At 42.8% G+C, this 20,494-nt stretch overlaps 1 protein-coding gene across 1 annotated transcript in view; it reads right to left on the bottom strand.

Moving 5' to 3' along the window:
- Positions 1-1,004: 1,004 nt before the first annotated feature.
- The window catches only part of tgfb2 (transforming growth factor, beta 2), a 194,671-nt gene continuing 175,181 nt past the window's right edge, over positions 1,005-20,494 (bottom strand). The window contains exons 3-7 of the mRNA XM_033638913.2: positions 14,550-14,682; positions 14,339-14,449; positions 11,463-11,643; positions 4,998-5,151; positions 1,005-4,880 (exon numbers count right to left, since the gene is read on the bottom strand). Of these exons, the coding sequence (XP_033494804.1) occupies positions 4,722-4,880; positions 4,998-5,151; positions 11,463-11,643; positions 14,339-14,449; positions 14,550-14,682 (738 nt within the window). The 3' untranslated portion in view covers positions 1,005-4,721. The remainder of the gene's footprint in view (positions 4,881-4,997; positions 5,152-11,462; positions 11,644-14,338; positions 14,450-14,549; positions 14,683-20,494) is intronic.

The following is a 20,494-nucleotide window of genomic DNA, read 5'->3' on the forward strand; positions in this document are numbered from 1 at the left end:
AACACACCTCCAGGCTGTGTAAGGGCTATTTGACCAAGAAGGAGAGTGATGGAGTGCTGCGGCAGATGACCTGGCCTCCACAGTTACCGGACCTGAACCCAATCGAGATGGTTTGGGGTGAGCTGGACCGCAGAGTGAAGGCAAAGGGGCCAACAAGTGCTAAACACCTCTGGGAACTCCTTCAAGACTGTTGGAAAACCATTTCAGGTGACTACCTCTTGAAGCTCATCGAGAGAATGCCAAGAGTGTGCAAAGCAGTAATCAGAGCAAAGGGTGGCTATTTTGAAGAAACTAGAATATAAAACATGTTTTCAGTTATTTCACCTTTTTTTGTTAAGTACATAACTCCACATGTGTTCATTCATAGTTTTGATGCCTTCAGTGAGAATCTACAATGTAAATAGTCATGAAAATAAAGAAAACGCATTGAATGAGAAGGTGTGTCCAAACTTTTGGCCTGTACTGTATGTGGGTTATGTATGAATTACTGGCTCATCATTACGTGGTATATGTATGGATTTTGTTGCATTACTTTTAATAGGAAAATATACAGAGTGCATGAGAACAGCCTAAAATATGATTGGCTTAACTGAACTTGATGCCATTGTGATACGGTATTAGATTTTCATAACTGCAGCAAATTCAGGTTTTACCTCTTTCTGATAATACAGGGAAATGACAGCCAACTGCAAAAATAAGACCATCATTCTAATGAACTGGAATTATCCTTTATGTAAGCCCCATGTGACATAAGTATTTTTTCCCTATGATGGCTGATATATCATCAGTGTGTGGTTGACACCACCCAGATCTTTACCTGGGTCAAAATTTGTAGGGTGCTACACCACAACCATGAACATTTTATTGGGATAACAAGGGCAAGATTTAGAAAACTAAAAAGGAAACCAAACAAAGACAAACAGAGAAATTAGGACATGGTGTGGTTGGTGTGACTGCTGGAACTGTGGGGTGGGGGGTGGAGGGTAGGTGTCGCAGGTGAGGCTGTTATTTTTAGGACTTGTTTCACATATAGACGCTTATCACTTATATTTCCAGTGTTTGCCTTACTCTTGGGTCTTAATGGTGTGACAATTGTGAGGTGATGCATGTTGACAGGGCCTTCAAAATGTGCATGTATTTATGTATGTGTAGCATATACTGTGTGTGTCCTGTGCAGTGGAGTCACAACAATCCAGTTTTGGCATGACTTTGGTACCATTGCTTAAGATTATTTGACAAACATTTACCTCTAGTCAATGCAAATGTGTGCACTGGAATAGGCTGATAATAACCAGGGATTTGGCCAAAACAACTAGTACTGCAGTCTAACATTAAATTTGGTTGGTCATTTCACAAGAATTGTGAACTGAACTGTGAATTGTGTATTTAACAGGACATTTTACATTAAAACAAAGTACAAAATACCGGACGTCTCCTTTAACATCTCTACTGCTTTATTTCATGATTTTCAGCTGCACGTTATTAAATATGGAGGCTTTCTAACTTTTTGATGCCTAGTTTGGTTTGCTTGGTCACATTAGAACAATGTCATTCACACAATGTCAGTCATTCAGACTTGTGTGACACCAAATAACTGCATTGGCACTCCTGGAGAAGATTTAATAGATATAAAGAGCATGTGCCATTGGATAGCCAACAGCTCCTGATGCTTGGACAGCTAGTAATGACAGTAAACCAGGGCTGGACCCAGGGCCGGACTGGGACAAAAATTCAGGCCGGGAGTCATACATCCACCTAGGCCACCCAATCCACACATTACATGCTCACACACCTGCATGTGCACACGGACACACATATGGGCTAAGTAATCACCAAAGCTCATTATTCCAGACTGACAGTCACACAACAACTCTATTAAACACAACTGTAACAGCAACCCTACTCATAGTCCTCCAGTCCAGTGCTTTTCTCTTCCCTGCCCTCACCAAATGTGCCCCTCAATAAACCAGGACTCCTATATGAATGGATATTATGCTGAACTAAACAACATGATTGTATTATTTTGTCAGCAAATCATTTTGATGTCAGCTTATCATAATCAATATGGCAACACCCATATTCAATGCAACAGTAAAACAAGTAAAAATATAAGTCGGCAGCAACTTCAACTTATCTGATCTTATTTCAGTAAGATTAGATAGATATTGAAAACTTTTGAACTTAGACAGATAAGAGCCTATCCTTAAGAGGGGTCCCCAAACTGTTTCAGCTCTGTACAAAATGGAACCAAATGGACCCTTACGGGTTAATTTGGCTCTTATAGCTTATCATCAATCATTTATCTGGCCTCGGGCAGTCCCCATCCTCCCCGGACCTCATGTTGAGAATAACCAGTTTTCTTACTTTTCTATGTTAACTTACTTGTTGCAGCATCGTCATTTGATGATGTCACACTGCTGCTGGGGGCAGGGGGGGCTCAGAACATATCTGTAAGTTTATGACATTTGGTCGCCTCCTCCTCAATGGCCCCCCTTTTTTTTTTATCTCTCTCCCGTTCAGCTCCACCTTTCCTCTTTTTGCGGTCCACTGTAATGGCGCTGCTGAGCTGCAGAGCTCCTACTGCACAGTCTGCACACACAGGCACACGTACACACCCTCTGCTCTCTGCTCCACCTGACTCTCCACAACCAAGCTGCTTTCAGTTTACAGGCACGCTGATTTGGGGGCGGGCGCGGGCGGAAAGCGAGACAAACTAATCACGTCTTGAATCTACAAAAAAAAACCCCTTCTTGACCAGTCGTTGTGACACGGCCACCTGCGCTGCGCAGCCTGCGCTGCAGAGCACACCTTATAAAAAAAAAAAAAAAAAAAAAAAAAGACAGGCAGGCCAGAGCAGACCACTTGCGGGCCAGGCCACCGGGGAACTCCCCGGTTCTGAATATTCAACTATCATGATAATTATTCTTCTGATCCACTCTGTATTTGATTTTCAAGTTTTTGGGGATAAATGACAATAAAGAAATTATGAATAAATGTAAACCTCAGTGTTTCCAATACATTAATTTTAATGTTTTGCATAGAGATTCCTTTTTTTTTAATTATCTAAAATATGTAAAAAAAAAAAAATTGTTATTGTAGCATCTTGAGTCACTCAGCAACTAATTGCTCCGCTCTCTCTTCGTTTATCGTGAGAGTCCGCTGCATACAGGAGAAATTTGCCATTAGGGCTTTATTCATTTTAATAACTACAAACAGTATCTGCAGATGTATGCAGGATCTGTAGACAACAGGAAAAGATTCTTGCATCACAGTTTTTGATGTTTCTGTCTGTAATCCAAGCAGTATTGGCCGATCATGTTTGAACTACAGGTGAACAGACCAATGGAGAGGTGGAACACATTGGCCAAAATGCAGTCTCAGAACCAATAAGCTATCGTCTGATGGTGAGTTAGCTCTATATTAGCTTTTTTGTTTTTAATTTACTGCATTCATTTGCAGATATCTGTTTATAAGGATTAGACAAAATGATATCTCAGATATCTACTAGCTACACCAGATCATCCCAAAATATAGGCCCTTGCCCCAAGAGGCTTTTCATCTTCAGACTGGAGGACAATGGGTTCCAAAGTTGTATTCATTTTAACCTAGGCTACTATTTCCTAACCTTAACGAGGAAATCCCTTTCTGACAGAAAGTCCTGAAGGCAAACTTCTCCTAACAGCAAGTCCACTCGCACACACACACAGTGACAGGGCTAACTATTAGTATCACATGCCTAAAGTTCTAAATCTGAAATTTGTTGCTGTGTTTGTGCTTCTGTTTCATGCCGCTTTTCAGGGGTTGTCTCCGATTCTGAACCTAATATTATGAGCACTTGTGATAATAATATGCACCCCAGCCCCCACGGCTGGCCAAAGCTTTGCTCTCAATTACTACCTAAGTTCTGGTACCTAAACAATGATATATGGGACAACCCTACAACAGACTGAAGACTCTTTAGGGGGCCTATGTATGCTGCATTTTTTTGTGCCCTCTGATCCATTGTTTTTGATGTAGACACACAGTGGATGCATTCAAACGTCACAGCAACGGTGTCGTGACATGCATCTTTCCCTTCTTCCGCAAAGATCGGTCTGTGGTACATATTGAGAAGTTGACCAATTTAGTGCAGGGCTACCTATGGACAATATTTTAGGCCAACACACTTAATAAACAGCGCCTGAAAGGACATCAGCTCCTCACTCAGAATTTTAGCTAAGTAGGCTATGATACGATACTTGTAATGTTTGTTTAGCAACCTGCCTCCACACTCGTGACAGTGTGCCAGAATAGGCACAAGAGTAACACCGAGGACCCAACCTCACATTTTCCAGGCGGTTAAAGATGTGGCACGTGTACGGCCCCTAAGCCTCATGAAAAGTATGTATCACCATATTGCTGGTACTCAGCATTGGTATCAAAGACATGTTTTTGGTGTCATGACAGCACTGCTCCTGTATATTGAGTATGCACTGAACTAGCACTGAATTGGTCTGTAACTCGTTTCTCCAGCACTCCACTCCTGACTGCTGTGAATATAATGGTGCATCGAAGAGAAAGTACAGTTGCGGTTTGACTTCATGTTTGTCCAAATCCACTGTATGTGTGGATACGTATGTGTGTTTGTCTGAAGGAAGGAGAGAGAGAGAGAGAGAGATAGAGAGAGAGAGAGAGAGAGAGAGAGACAGGGAGAGAGAGAGAGAGGTGGTTTGTAAGGGCTTCTAGCTGCACTTGCAGGACTTAACCTTCATGTTGGAGAGCTGCTCTATTTTTGGGGTCTTCCCAATGTAGTAGAGGATGGTGAGGGGCTCCAAGTCCTGGGAAACGCAACAGGGTGAGGCTGATGCTTCAGGGTTGATGGTGTTATACAGGCCTAACACCTGAAACACAGGAATTAGAACCATTCCATGAACAAAATATGACCTGAAGTAAAGTAGAACCTTATGAACTCTGATCTCACAGGCTGTTGATCTTTGACCCTGTCCCTCCTACTGTACCTTGGAATGCTGGGTGTCGGCACTCCACAGATACGGACAGGCCCCGGCACAGAAGTTGGCCTCATAGCCCTTTGGCTCGTGGATCCACCTCCAGCCCAAATCCTTCTTAAAATCAATGTAGAGTGACCGTAAGCAGCAATTGTCCTGAACGTTTCTACAAAGAGATGAAGGGGAGAGGTGAATTGTGGTGCAGTAGGAATAGTTTATTATAGATGGAGGAGTGGAGACAGGATTAGACAGGTGAAGAGTCAGGTATCAGTAGACTTTGGCCCTGTTATTTAAAGGATACTTCCAGTTTTATTCCATTATTGCATTTATAGTTGGTGTGGTCATCATTACCTTCTGTAATAGTAACAGTGTATTACAGTTGCAAGCTGTCTTCCTCAACATCTCCATGCACATCAAAGGACCTCAGTGTCCGCAGGGAGAGCCGCCTGTTCTTCCTGCAGACACTGAGGTCCCTTGATGTGTGTTTGGAGATGTTGACCATGTTCTATCACACAGCAGTGGCCAGTACACTTTTCTGCCATGCAGTGTGCTGGGGAGGCAGCAAAAACACCAAGTGATTAAACAAGCTGGTTAAAAAAGCTGGCTCAGTGCTCGGCACGAGACTGGACCCACTAAGAACTGTGGTGGAGAGGGACACACTGAACAAACTGAAAGCTGCAATGGACAATAGCAGAGACCCTCTCCAGCCTCCTGGAGTGACAGAACGGAGTGTTTCAGGAGATCCTTTGTCCCCATGGCAATAAGACTGTTTAACACCTCCTGAATCCAGTCACAAACACTTACACACAAGTGGCCAAAACTGGCTGGACTGTGGAATGGACAATTTTATTTCAATATAATTTCTATTTGTGCATTTATTTTAACTTATTTTATTTTTTGTCTATTTTAATACCACTGTGTTGTTGTTGATGGGTAAATGTGGTTGTTGTTTTTTGTCTTTTATGAGCTGCTGGACAGCTGAATTTCCCTTCGGGATGAATAAAGTTCTTTATATACTATTCTATTCTATTCTATTACATAATCAATTCTATTCTATTGTAGTTAATTACTGAGTCTAGAAAATACAATGGCACCACTTAAATTGATGTAGTAACCCCTGATAATAACCACTGTCTCAGTCCAACGATGGTCTTTGGCATCAGAGACATTTTTGCATTATTTCATCCAGTAAAAATGAGGTTCATAAGTACAGACAATTGGCACAGTCAGAGAAGAAAAGAAAAAATCATAGTCAATTACATTTCACATTAACCAAGCCTGAAGCTGTACACAACAAAATGGCCCAAGCCCAACTAAAACCCAATATGTTGCTGAGACCATCCAGGCTCCCAGGAACAGCACTGGACTGGACACTCGGGAAAAGTTCGGGTGGAGGTGTGTGTGTTTGTCAACTCTTGCTGGTGTACTAACATCAAGATACACAGTACGATCTGCAACCTGGACCTGGAGTTGCTTTCTAACTCCCTAGGGAGTTCTCGACTGTTGTGTTTAGTTGTGTATATGTTCCACCAAGCGCCAATGTGAAGGCAACAGCCGAGCAAATAGCGCAAAACACACACGCTATGCTTAGCAGGTACTCCGATGCTCCGGTGTTCCTCCTCAGGGACTTCAACAGCTGCCGACTCGATCAGACTCTACCAGCCTTTCAACCAATACGTGGATGTACCAACCAGAATCAACAAAACCACAGACTTGTGTTATGGCAACATCCCTGGTGCATATACCTCCAGAGCTCTCCCACCGCTTGGTCGGGCAGACCACAACATGATCCATCTACTTCTTGTGTACAAGCAGCAGCTGAAACAACACAGGCCAGTGAAGCGCAGCGCCCTCCAGTGGACGGAGGACGCCATTGCATGTCTCCAAGGCTGCTTTGCATATACCGACTGGGAAGTCTTTGAGGGAGAGCTGGATGAGTAAACTTCAGTCATCACAAGCTACATCAAATTCTGTATAGATACCCTGACACCAGTAAAGACTATAAGAACTTATCCCAATTCAAAACCTTGGATCACTCCAAAAATCCAACACCTGTTCAAAAAGAAGAATGATGCCTTCAGACAACAGAACTCCACAGCACTTAAGATTATTAACCGGGACATTAAAAATAATAATCAAGGCTAAGTTAAACTATAAACTCAAAGTGGAACAGGAGTTTGCAAATACAAACACAAAACAGGCCTTTCAGCGAGTCAAAACACTCACAGGACAAGCCACCAAGCAGACCACCTGCACGTCAGACCCCATAACCAGATTTGATACATATGATTTTTCAGCAGAGCGTGCCAGCCTTTTGGACTTCTTGCCCCACCAAAAGTTGGACTACGAGACCCTCCTGACAGAGCGGGATGTCCATCTCCAGTTCACCAAGTGCAAACCAAACAAGGCTCCTGGGCTGGATGGCATTCCAGGTCAGGTTCTGAAAAGCTGCGCCCTGGAATTAACCTCTGTCCTCCAATCCCTCTTCATCCAATCCCTCTGTACCTCCACAGTTCCAGGTATGGAAAACATCAACCATCATCCCTGTTACAAAGAAGTCCCACCCATCAGAGCCGAATCACTACAGGCCTGTGTGTCTCACCTCCGTCATAATGAAATGTTTTGAGAAATTGGTTCAAATGATCATCCTGCCATATGTGTCCCCACTGCTAGACCCTCCACAGGTTCCTCTCCAACAGACCCCAGGCAGTGAGGGTCGACCAGTCCTTGTCCTCCACCATCACGCTCAATACTGTTGCTCCGCAGGGGTGCATGCTCAGCCCGTTCCTCTACACCCTCTAACACGAATGACTGTCAGAGTCCATCCCCCACCACACTTTATTTTAAATATGCAGATGACACGGCCATTCTTGCATTGCTGAACAATAACGACTCCTTCGCTGCCTACCAACATTCCATTTCCCATTTCAGCACATGGTGCGACAATAACTATCTCCATCTCAACATCTCCAAAACCAAAGAACTGATTATCAATCAATTCCATTTCAATCAATTTTATTTATTAAGCCCAATATCACAAATCACAATTTACCTCACAGGGCTTTACAGCATACGACATCCCTCTGTCCTTAGGACCCTCACAGCGGATAAGGAAAAACTCCCCCAAAAAAACCCTTTAACGGGGGAAAAATACAGTAGAAACCTCAGGAAGAGCAATTGAGGAGGGATCCCTCTTCCAGGACGGACAGACGTGCAATAGATGTCGTACAGAACAGATCAACATGGTAAATTAACAGTAATCCGTATGACACAATGAGACAGAAAGGAAGACAGAGAGAGAGACAGAGACAGAGAGAGATGCAGGACAGACGGTAATGACAGTAGCTTACAACAACAATAATTAAAGTTATAATATTATAATTAATATTACAGGCTATTTTGGTACAATATGTTGAAAGTATATATTAATATCTGATAGTATACATATGTGACAGCCCTCCCAAAACCCTGGCCCCCCTCCCCAGTCTCTTCATCCACGGGGAGAAGGTGGAGGAGGTGGAGTCTTCCAAATATCTCGGCATCACACTGGACAATAACCTGAGCTTCAATCAACACACCACGGACACTTACAAACGCTGCCAACAGAGACTCACGGCTATACGCAAACTCCAACACCTGTCTGTTCAACCCCAACTCCTCCTCCTGTACCGCAGCACTTCTTCCCCATGCTGACAATTGTTAATAGAAACAAACTCTTGAAAGTAACCCATCTGGCAAGCTAAATCATTGGCTTGACTACTCCTAACCTATCTGACAGTGTCACCTCATCTCTAACCAGTAAAGCACTTAGATCACACAGGACCCTGACTATCCACTCCACCAATACTTCATTCCCCTCCCCTCCGGCCGTGGTTACAGGTTACCTCTGTGCAAAAAAGCCAAGTTCAACAAGAGTTTCATTCCTGCAGCTATACGTGCCCTAAATGAATGAATAACACCTATCTGACAATGCCTGAATTACTCACGTGCGTCCCCGGTGAAAATCGCTGACATGCATGGGGAATACAGCTTCTACAGGCTCGCCATAGCTTACTGTCAGGACTCAGGGACCAGAATTCGGGATGGCGGACCGTCGGAATGGCGATATTTCGGTGTGGCGGCCTGTAACTGTTGGTTAAATGGCCCGTTCGGTTGGTATTCGGATAACTGGGGCTGTACTGGTATAATGCAATAGCACCACCCAGCGGTGAAACCCCTGTACACGTGTACACGAAAAAATGACCCACTCTAAATGTTTAGAGATTTTTGTACACAAACTCACCCCTACATTATACAGTATTTTTACACTAAAAAACATACTGGACAGGAACTGTAACCAAATAACAGCCTGGTGCAGGTCGATACAAAAAAAAAAAGTCTTGAGCAAATAGCCGCCTGGTTCTTTTAAACGCCTGGGGTCAAAATCGATTTTGTGAAATAAATGCCCGGGCTACTATTTGGAAAAATATGGTAAACTAACTTTGAAGCCAATCTAACACAGTGGCCAAACTGTGTGACTACAAGTTTTGGGTCTGCCTCCATAAGACTTTTTGCCATTCACAAACATTGTGAAGGAGACATCTGTAAATCAGTGGGCACACTGAGTGTCACAACCTCTGTAAAATTAATTATTTCCCTTGCAGGATTTGAGTCATCCAGTTGAATGACATTTTAAGTCTAGGGTAGCCGCACAATTAAATCATTTCATCCCCATTCAAGAAAGCTGAGAGCTAAACTGGACGTCAGCCACTTGTCAGCTGCGAAGTTTCTAGTGCACATGCTCTATTGGCCCATTGATGGAGAAGATCTGTAATTTTGAGCGCCCAGCAGCCCAGTGGGTAGAACAGACGTCCCATGTCCAAAGGCCATGTCCTTGCAGCGGCAGCCATGGGTTTGATTCTAGACTGTGGCCCTTTGCTGCATATCATCCCCTCTCTTCCTCCCCGTTTCACACTTAATACTGTCTTATCAATCAAAGGCAAAAAGCCCCAAAAACTATCTTAAAAAAAATAAAAAGGTCTGTAATTTTATACCTAGGAAGTCAAACTTTTTTTAGCATCATGCACCACGAGCCACTCTCATAGAAATGAACTGGCCCCCACTTATAATACTGTGTCTAGCTCTCTTTATACATCCATGGCCTCATTAAGTTCAAGTCAGCTAGTAAAGCTCTAGGCCATAGCTGAAGATACTGCTGCTTGGATTTTACTCAGTAGTCTACAAAAGTTATAATGAAGCTTGCCTCACTCTGCCTGAAGAGCTAACACATGGAGGAATTTCATTACTTGGCTCCCCATTATGAAGTTTATGCCTACAGAAACACCCCTTTTGATGTCAATTTAATTGAAAGAGCACTACCCAAAAAACTGAAACATAGAGTAAAGCTCATAATTACTGCCTCTGGATTTTGCTGTCCATAGAGGTGATATGCAAATACTGTTACTGTCACAGTTTTGCATTCCTGGACACCTGCCCTTTTCTGCATGAGCAGTCATTCAGCCCTCAGTCAGTAATTTTCCACTCATGCTGCCCATACCACTCCTACATCTATACTTTTCCTGCTCCTGCCTGTTCACCATACCCACATCATCACGCCATCTCAATTCACCTGTTCCTCGTGCAAGACTCTCAAGCACTTTATTCTGGACTGATTTTCCGTTGTTGCCCCTGCCTGCCTCTGACCTGCCTGCTTCGTCTGATTTCTGGTAAACGCCTCTGCCTTCTGTCCCGATCACAAGACCTGCTTCCACATCCTTGGTTCCCATTTGCCTGTGGGTGCTTGGAGCTACTATCCAACGACGATACTACAATGTGAGTGTTCCAGTTTGCTTACCTGTGTGTGCCACACTTGCCTTTGTGTGTCCTGGGAGTACTTACCTGCTGCCTTCTAGACCCTCTGCCTGGCCTCGTCCTACCCTCTGACTGCTCCCCTCTGATTCATCTGTTTGGACTGTGTACTTGACTGGTTCCAACTTTTTTGCCTCCACGACTGTCTCCTGCCTGCTCCGACACAGTACTGTTGCCTGTTATTGAGCTGAACTGTGTTTGTTGTTGGGCTGCCACCCCTGCTTACTCGCCTGCCTCTCGGCCTGATTCGGCCTACCAAACCAGCCAGGCTATCAAGGACTTTGTGGAGAGACATTGCTGGAGTGTTGAACTGAACTGTATGCTATTAACTTGCCCTGCTCTGTACCTGCTGAACTGTGACAGTAAACAACATTAAAAACTGTCCCTGATTCTCTGTGTGCTGCAACTGGGGCCAAACATCACCCACTACAGTCACGTGGACACATTTTGCCGCTTATCACTGAAAAAGAACAACTACTAACAGCTCAGCTCGGAATACTTGGATTTTGTCATGCTTTCTGACACCTGAGGGAGGTCAAAGGTCAACATGTATAAAGAGAATTCACAGCAGAGAGAATCTCTTCTGATATGTGTGTCATGAGAGTAAGAATGTAGATTGCAGGTTTGTACCTAGAGCAGTAGGCAGCGTCCAGGGCTCTCTTGGACCGATGGTTCGGGTGCTGGGACTGGGACTGGGACTCCAGCCGGTATGAAGGCAGCAGCATGAGGAGAAGGTGTGGAGCCCGAGTGCTGTGTCGCCGCTTCTTAAACACCTTTAGGTCACCACTGTGAATGAAGCTGTCATCGATACCTGGAAGCATAAATGAGGTGAATGAAATGTGTCTCACTGTATGGAAGTAATTGTGTTAATCAGAGGATAAAAACATTAGATTTAATCCAATCACCCTTTATAGCTCACTAAGTATAGAGACTAACCGCAACAGGTAACAGAATCTTGATTTATGTTTGATCAGCACTTCCTAGTTTTACTGTTCAGTCTGAGTTTGACAGACTCAGGGGCAGGTCTCTCACTCAGTCCACTTCTATACTCTTTGTGTCCATGGTGGTGGGCCTTAAAGAAGTGAAAGTACAATCTGTAGTTTAAGCAACAGTCCTAGGGCCAGAGTAAACCCTGGATGTTTGCTGTCTTCCAGCAGAATTTTGCTGGAAGATGAGCACGGAAATCTTGGTGCTGATAAGATGAGGGAAGTTTACCACAGTTCATTTACACAGAGTACCCACATTGTTATGATACAAAGCTGGTTAACCCTATGGGCCCGAACAACGCATAGTGCGTCCAAATTCACACCTGTACTTTTCTATGGATTTTCTCTGCGACCGTTCGTCATAGCGAGAAGCCACTCATATCACATGAAACAGTGGAACAGCTTTCCGACAAGACCAAGCACTTGTCGGTAGTCCAATGTTTTCACAACGAAAAAAAATGATAAAGTTACACTAAAATTATGTATAACAAAGCTTTCATACAGCTTTGCACACACATTACTCTTGGATGGATTACTTGTAAATGCAGGGGTGCACAGAAATGCCACGCATATCACATGAAAGCGCAGGACCAGAGCTTTCCAGTGATACCACACACATCATTGTGCTGTCATCCCATCACGCTATAAATCCAGATCAATTGTCTACAAAATAAAAACTTGACGAATTTCTTTACAATCCATTATACAGATCTTGCTATCAATCACTTCATATAGTGAGGAATATCATATCTTACCACGTCTTAGGCTTGCGTGTGTTTCTCCCTATCTATCCATATTTGTAGTCTGGCTTTCAAGATGCAAATATCTCCATATTGTCCAGTTGACACTCCATCAAACTTTGTATGACAAGACCAGCGCACTTCACCTTTGTGCACCCAGAAAACTGTAGCCTAATTATGCATGCGTGACAGGGCAGTAGCCCCCCCCCCCCAATGCCCAAAATGTCCCCCCAATATATAGCTGAAACTGAAAAATAACAACAAATAAACATTCAGGTCAGGTCAAAGAGCAGCACGGAGCACAGAGAAGTAAGTCAAAATCATGTCGACAAGAAAACATCCAGAATCATTTTTTTTTACTGCAAACAAAGTGGCAAAGGTTATCTTGGAGCACATCATTGCACTTGATTGACTATTTTTCTATTATCTTAAATGCAAATATTGCATGTTTCTTTCAGATAAAACACATTTTTGACTTGTGAATGAGTCAATGGAATTTCTTGCAATAATTAAAAAAATACTGGCAATCATGTTTTTGGACAACTGTGAAGTGACAGAATGTCCCACCATCATGGTTCTTATATTGGCAGATTCCAGAGAGTCTCCCCTCTTCATATATGGCAGAATATGTCAACTTCCAACTTGCTATGGTGAGATACATGTAAAAATGAAAGAATTTAGTAACACGGATTTGTTTTTTTCATTGATATAAAAATTAATATAAAATACAGGCTCATAAAAGGACATGGAATGATGGCAAATCTGGTTAGCCCAGATTGTCCTGAAAAAAACAAAACAAAACAAGATATAGCATGTGTATGTAGCTTTTAAAATGACTGTGATATGAGCTTAAAAGTAAAGGCAGTAAAAATACCCCAAAAAAGGCCTAGGGCCCAAAGGGTTAAAAGAGGCAATGTATCCCTTTAAGTACCCAGACTGAATCTACAATAATTAAAAATGTCAAAAATGAGATGTTGGAGCAAAGCAGTGTCTGGCTATTTGGCTGGGTCAAATGAGAAGTGGGGATGTGGGCTCTGTTTCTATGGTGAACTCAGTGGAAACTGCTTGTCAATCCAGTTCAGTGATTAAGGTCTATGAGTGAAAACAACACACTTCCTTTAGTGTAAGTGAAAACCAAAAACCTAACCCACCACACATCTCCATTGTTGGATGAGTTTTCACTTCTCCTGCTGCTCTGACTCATTTTCATCCCATGTTGCCATATACCACTGCTTTCTTGTGCATTAAGCCTGTGATAATAACTGAAGGCAGCCTTTGGCATGTCTGTGAAACACACCATTCAATGTCTGTTTGTGACATACAACTGTCTCTTTGATGAAACTGGTGACACATTGGTTTAAGTTGTCTTTTTAATAACATTTTAGGTCTACATGTAAAAGCAAAGCAAAGCAATAGCTATAAACTCTGTGCAACATATCAGTCCCATAATCTGTATTAGAACCATCCTTAATTGCATCGTCCCTATCAAATAAAATACAATCTAATCTAATCTAATCTAGGTTGTTGTCAGGTTTAAGCAACAAACTACTTTGGGTTTTGAGAAACAATTATGTTTTGGGTTAAAATCAGTATATAAGATGACCTTTATACATCACGTGAGTGACATTAGTACATGACGGTCAGACAGACCTAAGTTACAGTAACTAACACCGTGTTGGTTTTGGTCTTTTCAAGCTTTCATTTGTTGACATCAATATAATACAGAATAACACCAAACTTATCCTTCAACATGCCTCAACAATTTTCTGAATCAAATAACCTGCAAACCGTGCCTCCAGCTCCTCACTCTTGTTGGGAATAATGTAGTTATTTGATGGTACAAACGTGCAGCAGGGGCAATGCAGGCTGATCTTGAATCCACTGTTTCTGTCTGTGAAGAAACAAAAGTCACAACAAGGTGATGGAACAATGTAACACATGCAATCAATGGTGAGAAATATGCTGCAATGATGGGAGGAATATGCACTAACCTCTGTGGTTCAGCCATTCGCTCACTGCCTCTGTCACGTCAAAGGACAGCCACTCTCCCTCTGTTTGTGTTCGTACCACCTTGCTGTCAATATATCGTTGTGTAGGAGATGTCAGGTCTTTGTGTCCTAAAATCTGTGTACACAATAGAGTCATGAAATGTCAGAGTCGTTTAATAGAAATTCCATTTTACAGCTGTTTATCAAAAAATCTTAGGTTTGTTTCATTTTGACAGTTGAGAATGCTGCCATATAGTCAGGTGGCACCAAACTACTATTAAGATGCTTATAGTAGTCTCACTGGATAAAAAGAAATACCCAGAGTTCTATGCACCACAGTCTTGACCAACAAGGACTCCAACCTTGACGACAAAATGAGTCATCTGTAATCACCTTCCAACATGACCCATATTACTGTTTTCTGCTCTAACACCTCTGCGTCTTACATTTTGCCAATGTGGCTTTCATACACTAGGAATTTGCTTTATTGTTTTGGTGCATAGACAAGATACATAAATAAACAATAGACAGAAATGACAATAAAATTATCAAAAAATAGTACTTAAAAATATGTATGATGTAACTTTTTAAAATGAAAGAGCTAAGGTTAAGGTTTGATAAGGGTGAGGCAACTGAACTACTTTGTCATTGTTAGAGAAAGATTGTAGTCCTGGTTAAGAGACACGATGTGAAAGTTGGTACAACAATTTGTACCAAAGACCTGGTAGATATTGGAATATTTTACTGGATAAGCAACAACTTTGACCTGTTGGTGGTTTTCAGGCTGTTCTCATGCACTGTTCACACATTTTCCTACATAAAGTAATGCACTAAAATTCATATATATCCCTCGTAATGCTGAGCGAGTAATATATGCACAATCCCTGTATTCTGGAAGGCTGCAATCACATGACCAATACACTGACAGGAGTAAAGAAGGAAGCGGAGGCAGCTTGACATGGTGCATGGGTCACAAAACACATGACTTTCCCCCAGGAGATGTGTTCAGAACCGTTTGAACTTTGAGTGAACTTTGATTCACTTTAAGGTACATCCTCACCATGTTTCTTCTCCTAAACCCAATCACAGTAACTTTACTTGACTATGTTGTAGTGCCAGATGTCAAGTCAGTGCATTACCAAAGTCAGCAGGAAATAAGGCTGAGCGATACAAAGCAAATCAAAAATCAAATTATTTCTGACAAAATACCTCAATATCGATATTGCAGCAATTCACAAAATATTAACACAGTGTAATTTTTTGATGATCGCCAGTAATGTGGATATAATGACGAAGTGGATAAAGGAAAATAACAGACAGCTAGAAGAGTCTGGTAAGTTCAGAAAATTACATTACTTCAATGTGATACAGCCTTTAACACTAGGAAAAGACAACACTTAATGCCTTGCGCACTGAGTCAGTTTTTGTTTCTAAAAATAAGTATGACCTAACATTGTATCAATAATGTTTGCACACAGAGTCCGAAACTTTGATTGGTCATTAAATTGGCCCCATTTTGTTGAGAGTGTCTGTGTTTATCAATCAATCAATCAATCAATCAATTTTATTTATAAAGCCCAATATCACAAATCACAATTTGCCTCACAGGGCTTTACAGCATATGACATTCCTCTGTCCTTAGGACCCTCACAGCGGATAAGGAAAAACTCCCCAAAAAAAAACTTTTAACGGGGGGAAAAAAACGGTAGAAACCTCAGGAAGAGCAACTGAGGAGGGATCCCTCTTCCAGGACGGACAGATGTGCAATAGATGTCGTACAGAACAGATCAACATGGTAAATTAACAATAATCCGTATGACACAATGAGACAGAAAGAGAGACAGGGAGACACAGACAGAGAGAGATGCAGGACAGACAGTAATCACAATAGCTTCCAACAACATAAATGAAAGTAATAATGTTATAGTTATAATTCTGGCTATTGTGGTACAATATGTTGAAAGTATATATTAATATCAGATAGTATACATATGTGACAATAATCATATGTGTATAATAACAGTAGAAGTGTGACTAATAATAACAGCAGCAGCAGGAGGCATCTGGCAGGACCACGGCAGCAGCACAACCACACACATCACACCATCCAGGCACCGCTGCGATATAAGTTAACCTGCGAGACAGTGGCGCACAAAGGCTCTGGAGAAGAAGCCGAGATAGTGACATGCAGTACGGCCGAGTTAGCAAGATGCAGTAACAGGACATGAGAGAGAGAAAGAGAGAAGGAGAGAAGGTGCCCGGTGTATTATAGGGGGTCCCCTGGCAGACTAGGCCTAAGTCAGCCTAACTAGGGGCTGGTACAAGGCAAGCCTGAGCCAGCCCTAACTATAAGCTTTATCAAAGAGGAAAGTCTTAAGTCTAGTCTTAAATGTGGAGACAGTGTCTGCCTCCCGGACCGCAACAGGAAGATGATTCCACAGGAAAGGAGCCTGATAGCTGAAGGCTCTGGCTCCTGATCTACTTTTGGAGACTTTAGGGACCGTGAGTAATCCTGTATTCTCAGAGCACAGTGTTCTGGTGGGATAATATGGCACTATGAGCTCTCTAAGATATGATGGAGTCTGACCATTTAGAGCTTTATAAGTTAACAGTAGGATTTATTTCTCTTTATCTGATGACATAGTTTCTCCAGATGGCATTGCTCTGGCCTCTAGCACTACCGTAAGAAACCTCGGAGTAATATTTGATCAAGATTTGTCTTTTAATTCTCATTTAAAGCAAACCTCACGGACTGCATTTTTTCATCTGCGTAATATTGCGAAAATTAGGCCTATCCTGACCCGAAAAGATGCAGAAAAATTGGTCCACGCTTTTGTTACCTCAAGGCTGGATTACTGTAACTCTCTATTATCAGGTAGCTCTAGTAAGTCCTTAAAAACTCTCCAGCTAATTCAGAATGCAGCAGCTCGTGTACTAACAGGAACTAAGAAACGAGATCATATTTCTCCTGTTTTAGCTTCTCTGCACTGGCTCCCTGTAAAATCCAGAATTGAATTTAAAATCCTACTGTTAACTTATAAAGCTCTAAATGGTCAAGCTCCGTCATATCTTAGAGAGCTCATAGTGCCATATCATCCCACCAGAACACTGCGCTCTGAGAACGCAGGGTTACTCGTGGTCCCTAAAGTCTCCAAAAGCAGATCAGGAGCCAGAGCCTTCAGCTATCAGGCTCCTCTCCTGTGGAATCATCTTCCTGTTACGGTCCGGGAGGCAGACACCGTCTCCACATTTAAGACTAGACTTAAGACTTTCCTCTTTGATAAAGCTTATAGTTAGGGCTGGCTCAGGCTTGCCCTGTACCAGCCCCTAGTTAGGCTGACTTAGGCCTAGTCTGCCGGAGGACCCCCTATAATACACCGGGCTCCCTCTCTCTCTCTCTCTCTCTCTCTCTCTCTCTCTCTCTCTCTCACTCTCATCCTATTACTGCATCTTGCTAACTCGGCCATTCTGGATGTCACTAACTCGGCTTCTTCTCCGGAGCCTTTGTGCTCCACTGTCTCTCAGATTAACTCATATCACAGCGGTGCCTGGACAGTGTGACGTGTGTGGTTGTGCTGCTGCCGTGGTCCTGCCAGATGCCTCCTGCTGCTGCTGCCATCATTAGTCATTAGTCATACTTCTACTGTTATTATACACATATGACTATTGTCACACAAGTATGCTGTCTGATATTAATACATACTTTCAACATATTGTACCACAGTAGCCAGAACTATAACTATAATATTATTACTTTCATTAATGTTGTTGTAAGCTACTGTCATTACCTGCATCTCTCTCTCTCTCTCTCTCTCTCTCTCTCTCTCTCTCTCTCTGTCTCATTGTGTCATATGGATTACTGTTAATTTATTATGCTGATCTGTTCTGTACGACATCTATTGCACGTCTGTCCGTCCTGGAAGAGGGATCCCTCCTCAGTTGCTCTTCCTGAGGTTTCTACCGTTTTTTTTTTTTCCCCCGTTAAAGGGGTTTTTTTTTTGGGGAGTTTTTCCTTATCCGCTGTGAGGGTCTTAAGGACAGAGGGATGTCGTATGCTGTAAAGCCCTGTGAGGCAAATTGTGATTTGTGATATTGGGCTTTATAAATAAAATTGAATTGAAATTGATTTTAAATTCAATTCTGGATTTTACAGGGAGCCAGTGCAGAGAAGCTAAAACAGGAGAAATATGATCTTGTTTCTTAGTTCTTGTTAGTACACGTACCGCTGCATTCTGAATTAGCTGGAGGGTTTTTAAAGACTTACTAGAGCTACCTGATAATAGGGAGTTACAGTAATCCAGCCTAGAGGTAACAAAAGCGTGGACCAATTTTTCTGCATCTTTAGGGACCAGTCCAACTTATTATCCAGGTGTACACCTAGATACTTATAGCTTGGCACCACCTCGATGTCCACCCCACAGGTATTCACTGGCTGAAGAGGGGGCTTGGACCTGTGGAAATCTATGATCATTTCCTTGGTCTTTGAGGTGTTCAGGAGGAGACAGTTCTTGTGACTCCAGTCACTGAAGGCTTTTATCAGGTCCCTATATTCAGACTCCTGCCCATTCCTGATACTGCCACAATAGCAGTGTCGTCCGAGTATTTCTGGATATGGCAGGACTCAGTGTTGTATTTGAAGTCCTCTGTGTACAGTGTGAACAGGAATGGAGCCAGGACAGTACCTTGTGGAGCCCCCGTGCTGCTCATTAATGTCCCAGAAACACAGTTCCCCAATCTGACATACTGTGGCCTTCCTGTCAGGTAATCTGTGATCCAGGAGATAAAGGAAGGATCCACTGCCATCTCTGTGAGCTTGTCTTTGAGAATGTTGGGTTGGATGGTGTTGAATGCGCTTGAAAAATCAAAGAATATGATTCTCACATGAGCGCCAGGTTCCTCCAGATGAGCTAGGGCACGGTGAAGCATGTAGAGGACAGCATCATTCACTCTAATGTGTTGTTTGTATGCAAACTGCAGGGGGTCGAGTTTGTCTTTGACCTCAAGTCTTTCAGTAGGCGTAGAATCAGCTGCTCCAAGGTCTTCATGATGTGCGAAGTGAGGGCTACTGGTCTGAAGTCATTAAGTTGAGCTGGACATTTAATTTTTGGTACTGGCACAACACAGGAAGTCTTCCACAGTGCCGGCACCCACCCCAACTGTAGACTGAGGTTGAAGATCTTGTGGAGAGGTTGACACAGTTGGGCAGCACAGTCTTTAAGGAGCCTTGGACACACACCATCTGGGCCAGCAGCCTTCCCAGAGCAAAGTCTTCCCAGCTCCAACCTCACCCCCATCTCTGTGACAGACAAGGGTGGAGGCACAGGTGTAAGAAGGGGGGTGGCTGCCACATTGGAGTTGTACACAAGTTGTGGAGGTGGAGGTGATGGAGGAGGAGGAGGAGGAGGAGGAGGAGGAGGAGAAGCAGCATTGGAAGTGGGAGTGGCTGCCGTATCAAATCTATTGAAGAACTGATTGAGTTCATTAGCTCTTTCTGCATTACCCACCACTGGCTGTCTTTTCTTGTTGTTGTAACTAGAGATGGTGTTGACTCCTCTCCACATTTCACAGATGTTGCTGTGTTGTAGAATCCTCTCCAGTTTCTTTTTGTATTCCACCTTTGTCATCTAAAGTCTCCTCTCCTCTCAACTCATGTTGCACTTGTTTGAGCCATGCTTTGTCACCATCTCTAAAAGCTGCCTTCTTCTCATTGAGCATTGCCTTTATGTCACTGGTAATCCAAGGTTTGTTATTGCGGAAACAGCGTACAGTCTTTGTAGGTATGACTGTGTCTCTACAGAAGTTGATGTAATCAGTAAAACAGTCAACCTGTCTATCAATGTCCATGATGTTCTCCTCTGTTTCCAGCAGCACATCCCAGTCTGTGCATTCAAAGCAGTCTCTTAGAGCCTCAGTAGCCTCTGGTGTCCATTTCCTAACCTTGAGTTTCG

This window comes from Epinephelus lanceolatus, chromosome 10 (assembly GCF_041903045.1).
Source record: "Epinephelus lanceolatus isolate andai-2023 chromosome 10, ASM4190304v1, whole genome shotgun sequence".
In the NCBI taxonomy this organism is placed as follows: Eukaryota; Metazoa; Chordata; class Actinopteri; order Perciformes; family Serranidae; genus Epinephelus; species Epinephelus lanceolatus.